Source organism: Bidens hawaiensis, unplaced genomic scaffold (assembly GCF_021521415.1).
Source record: "Bidens hawaiensis isolate Kalapana, Puna unplaced genomic scaffold, B.hawaiensis_p1.1 tig00037604_1, whole genome shotgun sequence".
NCBI lineage: Eukaryota > Viridiplantae > Streptophyta > Magnoliopsida > Asterales > Asteraceae > Bidens > Bidens hawaiensis.
This window is the reverse complement of record NW_027496564.1, coordinates 104,269-118,525: the sequence shown is the minus strand read 5'-3', so window position 1 is coordinate 118,525 and position 14,257 is coordinate 104,269. Positions and strand designations below refer to the sequence as shown.

The window sequence follows — 14,257 nt, the reverse complement described above, 5'->3', positions numbered from 1 at the left end:
GTTTGGAAAGGGAATTACCTAGATTGATGACAATAGGTGTGAAGTTACTATAACTAATTTGTACAATCTTGCATAGCAAATAAATTAAGGAATTGAAACACATCGATGGGGATTAAAAGTACGCCTTCAATTGAAATGGATGGGACTTCAATCGCATGTTGAAAAACTCAAAAGACCGAAACATCACAATCGAAGATCAAATTATAAATGAAACCACATCAGAGCATTCAATTGAACGATTTGAAACAACTTACTAACTTATTGGTTTTTTTCAAAAAGCCAATAAGTTAAAAAAAAATTGGCAAACACAAAGTTCCTCTTATTTTAGGTTTTTTTTAAGGGTTAAAAAGTTGTTTAATAAGCCACAAATTCTAGTTTTTCAAAATGGTTATTTTAAGAAGTCAATAAGTCAATAAGTTATGTTCAAACTCAATCCCAAATATGCCCTAGGTTTGCTTATGGAGGCTTCAATTGAACGACATTCAATGCAATAAATGCAAATAAATTGGGAACAATTCACAACTTTTCCCTTCATGGTCTTGCATTAGACGTACATGTATCAATAGCATTTAAAACTCTTAAAAAATGTTCTTAAACTACCCTTCCTATATGCTTTATAATTTAGTGTGTGTGTGTATATAGATAAAGGATCCGTACACTAATCCTTTTTATTGTAAAATAGGTACGCGACACTCTGGAATGTCGATCTTCAATAACCACGCTAACCCTAAAATCACAATTACTTGAGCCGATCTCCGTCCACCTCTTCTCCCGTCGATTACGTCCACCTTCACCATCACCGTTCAACAATTCCGTCCACCGTCGCGACCATCGTCCACCGTCGTGACCACCATCTTCTTCCGACACAACCATCAATCGTTGCTCACAGATCAGTTGTCAAATTGAGCAATTGAAATTGTTGAACCTAATTGATCAATTAATCTTGAAATCGATCCAATTAATCAACAATTTGAAGCTTCAATCGATCAATTTTGAGTTTTGAGTGATGGGTTTCAACCTTGAATGTATCAAGATTTAAGCCCGAGCGTTTAAGCTTTTTTGTCTGAACGTTTAGCCTTTAAACCTGAATGTTTAAAGGTTTAACCTAGAACGTTTAAAGATTGTGAATTTTTTTGGCTTGAATGGTTTAGTGTTTTTAACCTTGAAAATCTAAAGGTTGTGAATTTGGCTTGAACATTTTAGTGTTTTTATGTAACATCCTACTTTTGATAATAATAAATAAAAGAATTCCGTTACTTAATGGTGTGCTATTATTTAGTCGAGTTAAATAAAAAATGGAGTGTGGGCTTGGGAATAAAAGATGGAATAAGGGATGGTGATGAGCCTTAGGTCCATGGGCTTATGAGTATATAAACCCCCTTAAACCTTCCTAAAACCCTCATGGTATGTTTGGTATATGGTAAAGGAATAGATGGGGGAATAGAATGAACATGGTAATGGAATGGACAAAGAAATGAAATAGATCATTACCATTTCATTGTCGTGTTTGGTTACCATGTAAGAATGGAATGATTAATCACTTTATTATTATTATTATTATTATTATTATTATTATTATTATTATTATTATTATTATTATTATTATTGTTATTATTATTATTATTTTATTATTATTGTTATTATTAATATTTTTATTAGTAATAATCTATACATACTATTAAAGCAAGGAGCAACTTTCACATGTCACCATTCTAGGGTGTCCACATAGGATGCCACCTCATTGCCATGTCACCAGTTACCTTTCTTAAGCATGCCAACTCATCAACTAACCTATATTTAACCCATTAACCCATTTAAGCTTATTTTCTCGCGAGTCTTGGATATCCATTTAACCCATTAACCCGTAAATTCAAATACTATATTTTAGTTTAATTTCGTCTGCTGCCACTATTCAGAAACCCTAATTGCCACTCTAAGCCTCTTATTTTCGGTTATTCTTTCCGATGCAAGGTAAACTTATATAAATTAATTTCCGGCAACATTATTTTTTTTCCGGTTATTCTTTCTTAAAGCTTTTTATGTTTATTTACATTGTTAACTGATTTTTGGACATTTTTACCTTTTTTCGGTAACTGTTGCCGGTTATTTTCTGTCATGTTTATAACAATGATTTTTTTATATTTGTTGGAATACTTCATTTAACTTTGTTAATCAAAATCTGAGATTTCATGGTTAACAACGATATTTGTTATTTACCGGTAAGACATTCAACATTAATATTCTACTTTATAATTTCAAGTTAATGCCAAGACTAATAGATGCTCATTTCGCTTTTCCGGTATACCATGGTCATTCGGACAATATCGTTTTTCCGATAACACCTTTTAAATTTTCCTTCGTTTAATTATTGTTTAAAAATCCATAATATCAATATTAATTCTCGATTTTACTATTTCAGGTTATTGTCCGACTCATCTATACTAATATCACTATTGATAAAGACTTAGTATATGTATACTTATTATATATTCATGTATATATTTATTTTTTTCAATATTCATGTATTTCAATATTTTAATTTCATATATTTTAGTTATAGTTAAAAGTTATAGTATATTTTTTCCTTTTTGTTAATAAATTACACCATTAACTATTCCATTAATTCTAATTATTTAGTTTGACTTTCCAAATTTATGGACATAACCCAATTGGGTGTTATACATTGACTTTCCTCAATTAAGTATTTCCTAATTTTTGTTTGTTTAATACAATTAATTTCATTTATATTTATACACAATGACTTTCCTTAATTTATAGAGAAAATCGATTTTACAATTTAACTTCATTTTTTCCCTCATTTACTATTTGACCATTTCAATTCTAATTATAAAATAACATTTAGACATATATAGAACTTTCTCAATACCATCTATAATAAAATTATTTTATTCCCTTTTATATAAAATTTTTAATCTTAACGAAATAAAATTTAATTTAAAATTAATTTAAAATTATTTCTTCCAACTCAAAGTTAATAATAGTTTACCGTAATTGAGGATATTTGGATATATCACAAAAATTTATCTTAAAATTAATTATCCATAATTTACATAATAATAATTTATCTAAAATTAAATGTTTATAATCTATAAATAATAATACATAATACGGAGTAACAACTTTACTAATTTACATTTACATAAATAAGTAAATCAAGTTATAGAATTTTATATGGTATCTCTATACATTTTTGGTATATGATTTTAATTTTATATTTAATTTATAATAAATGTCCATATTAAGTGTTTGACTAACAAGTTTCCTTTGTATTTGTTTAATATACGGTTAAAAAGTCTCCCGTTTCCTATTTAATAGGTTTCCTTTAATTGTTTGACTAGCATTTGAATTTCTAATTAATTTTTATTCGTTCTTACATTTTTTAATAGGATGGTATTTTGGAATTTGAATAGACAATTGTAATTTTTTATTAAATTTGCTGAATAGACAACTGTTTTAACTATAATAATAATTAATAGTTATGAGTATAGTTTTTATTCGTTCTTACATTTTTTGAATAGACAACATTTTTGAATCGACAACTGTTATAACATATAGTTTTATATTTACTATAACTAATAGTTATATAATTATTGTATTTACTATATTAATAATTACTCCGTATAACTCAGAATATCTTAAGTTTAGACATTATTGAAATTATATACTTTACAAGTATATTATATGATGTTCAGAATTATAATTCCCAATCAGTCCAAATCATTTCTATTTATATTAAATTTTACATAAATAACTAAATAATTTACACTATATATTCGTTCATTTCTTAATCTTTCTCATCACCTTGAGCCATTATTTATCCATTGTTTTTCTTCATCCAAGTTAATGTCAATTTTACTTTTAATATTTTTTGTTTTATCTATCACATTTTACATTCAGTATACGTTACTAATTAATTTTGTTAATTATCTTAAGGTCAATGGAGGCCCAAAAGTTTACTATGTTACACGAGATTGATGTGCTTAGATCTACTCCATCTACCATTAAGGTAAAACTGTTGAAGGTTTGGAGTGTCAAGGATAACAATAAACCTAATGAGGATTTCTTGATTGAAATGGTTTTTATGGATGAATCGGTAATCTTTAGTTTTACCATTTATGTTTATGATTATTTGTCCCTTTTGTTATGGTTCATAATTTTTTTTTGTTTTTTTAAAAATTCAGGGTAACCGAATGCAGTCTACAGTTTTTAAACAAGATATATTTCGTTTCAAACGTTATTTAAATGAGAATGCTACATTAACTATAGTCAACCCTAGCCTTGGATCTAATGCGTCTAATTACAAGGTTATCGACAGCCCTGATAAGTTAGTTTTAAACTCCAGTACCCATGTTAATCCTTGTAGCCAGTTTGATGGTCCTACATTGGGTTTTAAGTTTTACTCATTCAAGTCAGTTATTGATAAAGAGATCCCATTGAAAGCTACTATATGTATGATTTAAATAGTTTACTCTTTTTATTATTTATGAACATTTTTTTGTATTTCTAATTCTTTAATCGGATGTCTTCTAGATATAATTGGACATGCTGTTCATGTTTTAAAGATAACAATTCTAATCTGAGACATGTAAAAAGAAATGCAAGATTAACTATGGAGGTTTCTGATATCAGGTACATGTTTTTCATTAATTTATATGTCCGTTTGTATTAATATTTCTTAATATTTGAACACTATAAAATTTTAGTTCTAATATAAGTTTTGTTTACAGTGGTGACAGTGTTTACGTCACTCTTTGGGGGGATTATGTATCACAGTTCTCTAAGTATGTTGTTGACCATTTTGATGAATCACATATGATTATTCTTATGCAATTTAGTAGAGTTAAATACCATAAAGGTTTGTTTTTTATTTTTAATATGTAATTTCTTTTTTCTAAGACTTTCTTATTTTAATATCATAATGACTGTCTTGTGTTTAAATTTTTAGAGAAACCGCATGTATCTAATTCCTACGGTTCTGATGTTACTCGTGTGTTCATCAATGATAGTATTTCTGAGATTGAAGATTATAAGACACGGTAATAATATTAATAGATGTCCTGGATGTTTCTTCAATATTTTTTTTTTTTGCATTTCTAACTGCTTATAAATTTGTTTTGCAGTTTGTTTGAATTTTTGGACTTCAATGTTGATGGTGCTTTTCGTAGGCCGATTCCTGTAAAATTGATGTCTACTCTTGATGAAGAGTTTCTGATGGCTACATCATTTTTCAACATTTGTGAAATTTGCACTATTTTGCTGGTACTTTTTAATAATAATATCTAATTATAATTTATAACATTTACCAGAAGGTTATGTTATCATTTTTAATTGATTTATTTAAGCCAAAGAGTATTATAGTACTCGGGACCATAAAGGCGGTTTGTCCGGATTCAGAATGGTACTATGTCGGTTGCAATAGTTGTAGTCGTAAGGTGAGCGTGACTGTTGTGGAAGGCGAAGATGTTTATGAATGCAAGAATCAGAGATGTAACACTTTGGGTGTTACACCTACTCCTATGTATATTGTATATTGTATAAGTAAATATTTTAGATAATAAATGTTGCTATGTTGCTGATTAATAAAATTATTTCAGGTTTAAGATTAAGCTAAGAGTTCAAGATGGCAGTGGTGTTGTTTCGTTGACACTTTTTGATCGGGATGTCAAACTTATTATCAACAACACAACATCTGAATTGCTTGCTACTAAAGATGAGGTTATGTTATTATGTATTCATATTCTATTGCTTATTTTTTTATTTATATAAAACATTGTTTATGTAACACATGTTTTTATTATAAATATTTTAGGATGATGTTGGGCATAGTGGGTTTCCCACTGAGTTGAACTGTTTGTAGGAAAAGAAGTTTGCTTTTAAAGTTGAGATTGCCGATTTCAATTTTAGGAATAATGTTGAGGTATACGGTATATCAAAGCTAACAGATGATCAACAAATAATTTCTACTATTGAGAAAAGACTAATCCCTGAGTTTATAGTGGTAAATTCATCTGCCTTTAACTTGTATAAACTACATTATAGCCTTATATTTTATTTTTTTGTATTATATTTGTAGCCTTCTGATTCCGGATCTCTAACATTTGGTAATTCTTTAACTGATCTTCAATCTACAAGCTTTGTTTCTTTAAAGGTTTTTTCCACTTCTATCTATTTTACATTATTTTGTTTTTTTGGTTTGTTTTTATATTTGTTTTTACACCTTTTTTTGACAGATTTCTGAGAATGGGGATAACAAGACTCCAGTTTCTTATCGTTTGGTTGATGATGAAGTGAATGAGATCAAGTTGTCAAGTAGTGATTCAGATGGCAAACTGAAGCGTAAGCTTGTGGATGTTTTTGATGGTGATCAACCATCGGGATTTTCTTTTACTAAGTCGAAGACAAGCGATGTTCAAGGTGATTCCGAGTTGGTTAGCGTTGTTGGATCAAGCAAGGATGGTGTTAAATTTCTTACTCCGAAGGTTGAGAAGTGACTTGAAGACTTGATTGTTGGGTTTTTATTTTATTTACATTTTAATAATAAATACACATGAGTGTGTTTGGTGTTATTTCTATTTTAAGACTTCATTTTGATGGTGTTTTTGAAGACTTGATTGTTGAGTTTTTATTTTATTTACATACATTTATTATTTATCATGGTGATTTTTAATTTCTTTATATTATCCTTAAACTTATTTTGTTTCTATTGTTTATTGCAACTTATAAATTTTAGTTTTATTGTTTTATGTTATGTTTTTTAAATTTTAATTCTATAAATTTGGGATTACATAATTCAATATTGACTATAAAAAATGTAATTACCTTCTACGAATATTAAAGTTTAAGATGAATATAAATATCATAGATATGCTATCTAGGTTACACTAATATATTCCAATAATAAAATGTGATGTTTATATTCTCAAGAAACCCGTTTACCAATTAATGACCGGGGTCAAACTGACTTTTGGTATCATTTATAACCAATTTTAAATTGTTTTTACTCTATTTCAAAAATCTGATCCATATCAACATCAATCTTTGTTTCTTCTTTCGTGTTTTGAAGGTAAGTTGGTTACTTCAACCCTAATTAGTGTTTGATTTTGTTTCCAAACAATCTCTATTATTAGATTTTTCTTCATTAGTACACATATTCTTCATCATTTACTTCAATTTCATATATTTGTTTTTCTTACCGTAAACCTAATTACCAATGATATTTCCTAATCAGATGAATTATCCTGCATTAGTTGTGTTTAATCAACCATTCTTTGAACAGATGGTCAGTATCTACCAGTTAAAAGTGGTCGTTATTATCATGTACTTCAAATTTTTAGGTTAATGTATGCTAATAGAGTTTCTGTTGTATTTTATAGAAAATTCCCAAAGATTATTTTAAGCTTCTTTTTCCACATGAGTCTGTCAATAAGACCGTTAGCATTACACATCTAAATCAAGAGTGGAGTGTTGATATTGATCAAAGCATTGATAAGTATGTATTTGGCAATTGATGGTTCCCATTTGTAAAAGACAACGGTTTTGGATTTGGTGATGTTTTTGTTTTCTTTCCCACTCGGCCACACGAGTGGAGATTGTTATATGTTCCATAACATCCGGATTGGGAGCATAAGGTTTTTGATGTCTATGTCTCTTATCCAACAATGAATAAGTTGGTATGTTAAAGCGTATTATTATTCGTACTTATATATAAGTTTAAATTTTTTTATATTTATTTGTTTATTTCGTAAAATTTGTCTTTTACAGTATTTTTAACAAGGTTGTATAAACTTGTATGTCAGCAATTAAGAGACGATCAGCTTGTATGTTATCTTCCATATCTAAATCGTGGAAGGTCATTTGCCAACTGGGATGTTTCTACAGCTGATGGAAGTAGATGGACTCTTGTGTTTAAAAGTTTCAAAAGCAGTATTCCTGGATACGCATTTGTTGGTGAATGGCCCAGTTTAGCAAGGCATATTAACTTACAAGTTAATGATTATCTTGTGTTTTTACCGGTTGATCACAATACTCTCAGGTTATATGTCTTTGATAGTCGTGGTGTTGAACGTAAACAGTTTGTTCAACAAAATAATATTGTTGGTGGGTCGGACAATGTTGATATAGTTACTTTTCAGGTTAATTTCCCAATATTCACATAATTTGTGTATCAAAATATAACTATTTGTTAACTTTTGTTCAATGTTTTTATAATTAGATGATGATAGCTTTGGTGCTGTTGATATAGAAGGTGAGCGTGTTTGGATTCAAGATGAGCATGTCAGTAACAATTTTGTTGAAGTTATTATTAGGGATCGTTTGGTAAGTTCTTTTCCCATGTCATAAATTGGTTATGGTATAGATTCGTTTTTTGTATTCAAGTATGTATTATTATAAACACTAAATACTTTTGTTTATATATTTTACAGCGTTTACCTGTTCAATTTGCACGTGACAATGGATTAGATAAAGAGACTAGGTTGGTGTTGATAAACCCAAATGGTGAAGATGTGATGACTAGAATCCACATTGAATACAATCATGGTAATTACAAGTTTAGAGTTCATGACTGGCCAGAATTTGTTCGTCTTAATTCACTCGAGTTGGGGAAGAAATGTCTACTCGAGTACAACCGTCCCACTCATTCTCTGATCATGTCACAAGTATTTGAATAGGTATAAAACAAGCTTTTGTGGTATCCATGTTTGGGTTCAAGAATATTATATTTTGGTTGTTTAAGTTCTGCTACAATTGACACTTTAACTTTATTCTGTTTAATATCTTTTGTTAATTATTATGTTTTGTTATAAACTTAACAGATTTTATAAAATCTATGTTTATCATATGTTTAGATTCGTCATACATGTTGATGTGGTTGAATACGTATCATAAATGTTATAGTATCTTATGTTTAGTAGTATATATTAATTTTATATTAAATTTACTTATTTACTAGATGTTTTACATATTCATAGTTTATGTTTAAATGTTTTATTATAACTAACAAATAAATGTGTTTTATTTGTTAATTTGTTATGATTCTTCTAGAATGTAGTTTTCAATTTCAATAACCACCCCTCTTATTTTCATTTTATGTTAATTTGTATTCTAACAAAATTGCCGCCTATTACCTAAGTTAGACTATTATTTTAAAAAGTGTTATAAATCCCTAATCATCTTTTAGGTTTAACATCTTCTTTATCATTCTCCCTGCCGTCATTCATGTATGTATGCATCCCTTAATTTCTAATTTACTACTTATAATGTATAATTTACTTTTAACTATTCTTATAGAACTTGTATTTCTTAGATTAATACGTTAATAACTAATATTTTAAATTTATATTATTTTGTTTCATGTAGAAAAATTATTTTTGTAATGACAACTTCTTTTGTTTTGCTTATTGAAGATCCGAAATTTCCTATTCGGGTATTCTTAAAATTCTATGATAATATTTTTCTCTAAACGTTCAATATCTAATTGTTGTAAATCTTAATTTTGTTATTAGGAAATTCCAAAAGAATTTATCTTGCAAAATTCTTTGATGTTTAACCTGTTGCCTAAAACAGTTGAAATTGATCATTACAAAGGATCATCGATAGTGGAGTTAAAAAAGCATGAAAAAACAGTTTGTTTGGGTGATGGAGTTACTGATCTAGTGTGTTCTTTGAAGATTCGTCCTTATAAGAGGATTATTTTTATTTTATTTGAAGATGAAAGTAAATGGTTAGTTAGAACTCCTTCCAAGAAGGCAATTTCTACTGGGCATCGACAGACATTTGTTTTATACGATCATAATAGAATGAATGATAAATTGGTAAAATTCACTTTCTTTGTTTTTAATTAATAGTCAGTGTTAGAAATATGTATATTAAAAGGGTTTAACATATAGTATGTTTTCCTATTTTCTTGACAGGTTGTTTCAAAGAAGAATATTGAATCCCAGTTTCAAGATGCGCTTCTAATCGGATTAATTAAGTTCATTTTTGATCATAACCATTCATGGGAGATAAATTTTAAATTTTATAAAAAACACTATTTATTTGGTGACGGTTGGAAACAGTTGGTTCAAGATTTGTCTTTCAGAGATGGTGACGTTCTTTGGTTAAAATATGTCAACAAGTCTACTGCTAATTTAAGAGTGTATGACAAGAACGGTATTTCTTTATTGTTTCCACATTTACCACCAATTATTTTTCATCAATTATCAAATTCAATACACATGGTGAACATACCTTGGAGTCTCCATATTGTCAATCAGTAGTTGGTTATTCTCACAATCCCGTTATAGATCATGGTGATAAAAATAAGGCTGAAAACTCTAATTGTTATTTAGAGTTCCATAAGAAGATTGAATATCGTATGATAATAAATATTATGTGTTTGAAAACTCTTTTGTTATATGTTTTTTACTTTAATTTTAAATTAACCATATTAAGTTTCTAATTTATTTTGTTTTTAATATGTAAGCGACTACTTGCTGAAGTTGGTAGACTGGCAAATCTGAAAAGAAGGCGCTTAATTAAGTTCAGGAGTTTGGCAGGCAATGAAACAATCTTTATAGTTAAAAACGGAGGAGAAAACGAGAAGGGTCGCTTTACGTTAATTGGATGGAAGGATTACGTAATCAAGAATCGATTATGTTTTGGCAAGAGTTTAGTTATTCGTTATTATAAGAATGATGTTGCTTTGGTTGTTCTTAAAGTTCTTTAGTGATGATGTTTTGTTTTTGTTTTTATTTTTATTAATTTCGTCTTTATTAAAACTTTAATGTAAGAACCATTCTATCTTTATTTATTTTGTTTGCTTTAGAAATAATGTGTTTATGTATTGTTATTTTTTTCATTCATTTATCTTTATACCAAATATTTGTCAACATAATCATAATCATGATAACCAAAATCTTTCTATAAGCATAACCTATCTAAATGTAAAATTTATGTTATTCATACTTTTTTTTAAAACTTGGTCAAAATATATTAATATTAAACGATGACTTACATTAAACTTACTTACGATTTCCTAAAGATATTCATAATTGAAATTTAAATCGTATTCCCTAATTTAAGATTCTTTCCATTTTGTTACATTAATGACAATTTAATTATGTTTTAATATCATAAATTTCTTAAATACTGTTTCATAATTTTTTCCCCCTATTTACCATTTTTTATGATTTGTCAAGAATCTTCCACCATTTTTTTCCATTATTCGTATAATCATGTCTTCATCTTCTAAGAAACGTAAAACTGTTCTCTCTACTTCCAAAGAGCAAGAATTACGATCCAACTGGTATTTCAGTCTTTTTTCATATTTGTATCAACTCAATCGATTGTTTCCATGTATTGTTTTTTCATTTAAACGGAACTTTTTGTGTTTTATGTAGGTAATCTTCCAAGAGACCCATTGCCTGATGTTTCCAACACAACACAGTCTAAAAATGTTCAAAATGTTCATTCGAATCCACCTACCACATGTTTCTTTAACGGATACTCATATCCAGTCTATCATTCCAATCAATACGGTAAAATCTCGAGGCGTCAACATTTTAATATTAATTTTAACAATGTTTAATTTGGTTGTTTTGTAATATTAACGTTTTCATTCACTTTGAATTAATCTATTTTCGTATCCTATGTTTGTTGAAATAAAGGTCAACCTCAAATCGGGTAGTTAGGTAAGGTTTTAAGCAATACACCAGTTATTATATCTCAAAATTACACATCAAATAATTATTCATCAAAAAACGTTTCGAAGTAAGTTTTATATGTATTATATTTATAATATATTTGTAAATTTATTTTTAATACTTTATGGGACTTATGTTAAAATTATAAACACATATTCTAACATTAGAACCCGTACTCCCTATGAAGTTCAAAGGATTTGTGTTTCTACAATTCACAAAGGGAATGAAAACTTATCTCCGTTAACACTACCAAGCGTAAACAATAATTCCCTATAAAATCAACGTTCGTTTCTCCTTTTGTCATTCATAAGTATTCTAATTATCTAGCTACTGTTATTTTCATTATTCATTTTTCATTATATTTATATTATAAATATATTTCCAGATGACACTTCTACGCAACTTGGTAGCTGTTATTCTTCAAATCGAAAACAAAGAAAGCAAATTGTGGATGGTAAACGTGAGAAATTAAAACACTCCTTAAACAAAGCTTCTCAAACAATGCCGTCTTCTTCAAGCACAACTTTTTCCTTTGTCATACATTTGTAATATTTAATCTATTTGTTGTTTTATTAGTTATATAATATTGTTTTTAACAGGCTGTGCTATTTCCTCTAACATCATCCCTAATCCAACATCAAATTTTAGCGGTTCTGTTTCTAACTACATCAATTTTGGAAATACGTCATCAAAAAGGCGTGTTGGAAGACCAAGGAAAACAACCAATACTACTCCTATACCTATGCAGCAGTTAAACGATTTTGAGTTTGTTGTTGATGTTTTTAAAGGCATATCAACAGGTTATTAGTTAATACATTATATAATTTTACATTAAATATTATAAATCTTGGTCATAAACTTATATGTCTCATTTATTGTATAGATTACGTTGATCATGGTGATCAAAGTTTCAAAGGTGAGTCTTGAAACGCGTGCTTGTGGGAACTTGAATCTAGGAGAAGAAAAAAAAGTAGTGCCTATACAACGTTCTCTTTATGTTGTCGCAATGGTAATGTTAAACTTCCTGATTTAAAGCAACCTCATGAAACTTATGTAAAGTTATTTCGTGGCAAAGATCCTATAAGCAAGTATTTTTTGAAAAATATTAGACGATTCAATTCTATGTTCTCCTTTACATCAATGGGTGGAAAAATTGACAACTCCATTAATAGAGGAAACGCTCCTTACACGTTTAGACTTGGCGGAGAAAACTACCATTCTATAGGAAGTCTTCTTCCATTAGATGGTAACAAACCTCAGTTTGCTCAACTATACATTTATGATACGGAGAATGAAATATCAAACCGACAATGAGTTTTTGGGTAAGGCTTACTTTAAACATTATATGTTTTTCATTTTTAAAACAATTACTGTTTTATCATATATTTCCTTTTATATTAATGTTAAAGTTTATTTGTTTGTCTTACAGTCAATCATCTTCAGATGCCGACATTTACGAAAATTATATTATTAATTATCTCAAGGAAATGTTAGACTCACAAAATCCATTGGTTCAGGCATATTGTTAAAAGAAAATCCTCAGATTGATTTTAAGCTCCGCATTGTTGGAACAAGGAAATACGATGCTAGGACTTATAACTTACCAAGAGCCTCTGAGGTTGCCGCTCTTATTGTTGGAGATATTGGTGATGCCATGGACAAGAGAGATATAATAGTTAACTCCAGGTCTGGTGGTCTTCGACGAATTAGTGAACTTCATCCTTCTTATACTCATCTACAATTTCCTTTGCTTTTTCTTTTTGGTGAGGATGGTTATAAGGTAGACATTCCTCATAGGAATGTCGATCCTTCATCTACGGCTGCCCGTAAGAAGTGCACGATGCGAGAGTTCTTTGCATATAGGTTACAAGATAGGCCAAACCAATTCTCACTAACCTTAAATGGAAGAAGGCTTTTTCAGCAGCTTTTGGTTGACAAATATACCATGGTTGAGAGTCAAAGGTTGCATTTTATACGTGGAAAACATAGTGAACTTAGGCCTGACACCTACGAAAGCCTTCGAAACCTTAAGACGTCAGGAAATTAAGATGTTTCAACATCTGGGCAACATGTAATTCTTCCGTCATCTTTTTCTGGTGGAAGTAGATATATGATGCAAAATTACTTAGACTCTATGTCACAGCCCCCGACCCCTATATCCCGGGAGGGAAGCCGTGAACATTGATTGGTGGTATCGGTGTTTATTAAATTATTTTACAGCGGAAAATTTAATCAAAACCGTAGTTAGGAAAAATGATCAGAGTTATTAAAATACCATGATTATTATTATGATAAACCGGGAATTTAATCCCTTTTGATACAAACATAAGTTTTATAGAGTTAAACCCTAATTTACAAAACACGTTTCTTTATTCTGGTGACAAGCCACTTATTTAAGCTGGAAGCCCGCAGGCATCATTCCTTTGTCTCTAACAAGTCACCTAAAACATGTTTAAAATATTTGATCAGCAAGAAATACTGGTGAGTACATTCATTTGAAAATGACGCATTTTACAGTTACAACATTAAGATATTTTTACACATGCCTGCTT

At 29.0% G+C, this 14,257-nt stretch overlaps 1 protein-coding gene across 1 annotated transcript; it reads left to right on the top strand.

The window, feature by feature from the left end:
* The first annotated feature begins 3,958 nt into the window (after positions 1–3,958).
* LOC143589524 (uncharacterized) lies at positions 3,959–13,752 on the top strand. The gene is made up of 22 exons (XM_077070262.1): positions 3,959–4,114; positions 4,203–4,470; positions 4,584–4,650; positions 4,749–4,876; positions 4,967–5,057; positions 5,142–5,280; positions 5,364–5,539; positions 5,616–5,736; positions 5,879–6,019; positions 6,095–6,169; positions 6,252–6,500; positions 7,250–7,300; positions 7,818–8,118; positions 8,234–8,337; positions 8,445–8,678; positions 9,525–9,674; positions 10,080–10,173; positions 11,403–11,540; positions 12,091–12,159; positions 12,305–12,505; positions 12,589–12,621; positions 13,190–13,752. Exons 1-22 carry the CDS (start codon positions 3,959–3,961, stop codon positions 13,750–13,752), a joined length of 3,549 nt encoding a protein of 1,182 aa, XP_076926377.1.
* Positions 13,753–14,257: the final 505 nt, after the last annotated feature.

Coding starts and splice junctions, on each gene's coding strand:
- LOC143589524 (XM_077070262.1), top strand. CDS start 3,959: ATGGAGGCCCAAAAGTTTACTATGTTACACGAGATTGATGTGCTTAGA. Junction 6,501..7,249: donor TTAAATTTCTTACTCCGAAG/GTTGAGAAGTGA, acceptor TTTCCTAATCAG/ATGAATTATCCTGCATTAGT. Junction 10,174..11,402: donor AAGAGTGTATGACAAGAACG/GTATTTCTTTAT, acceptor TGTTTTATGTAG/GTAATCTTCCAAGAGACCCA.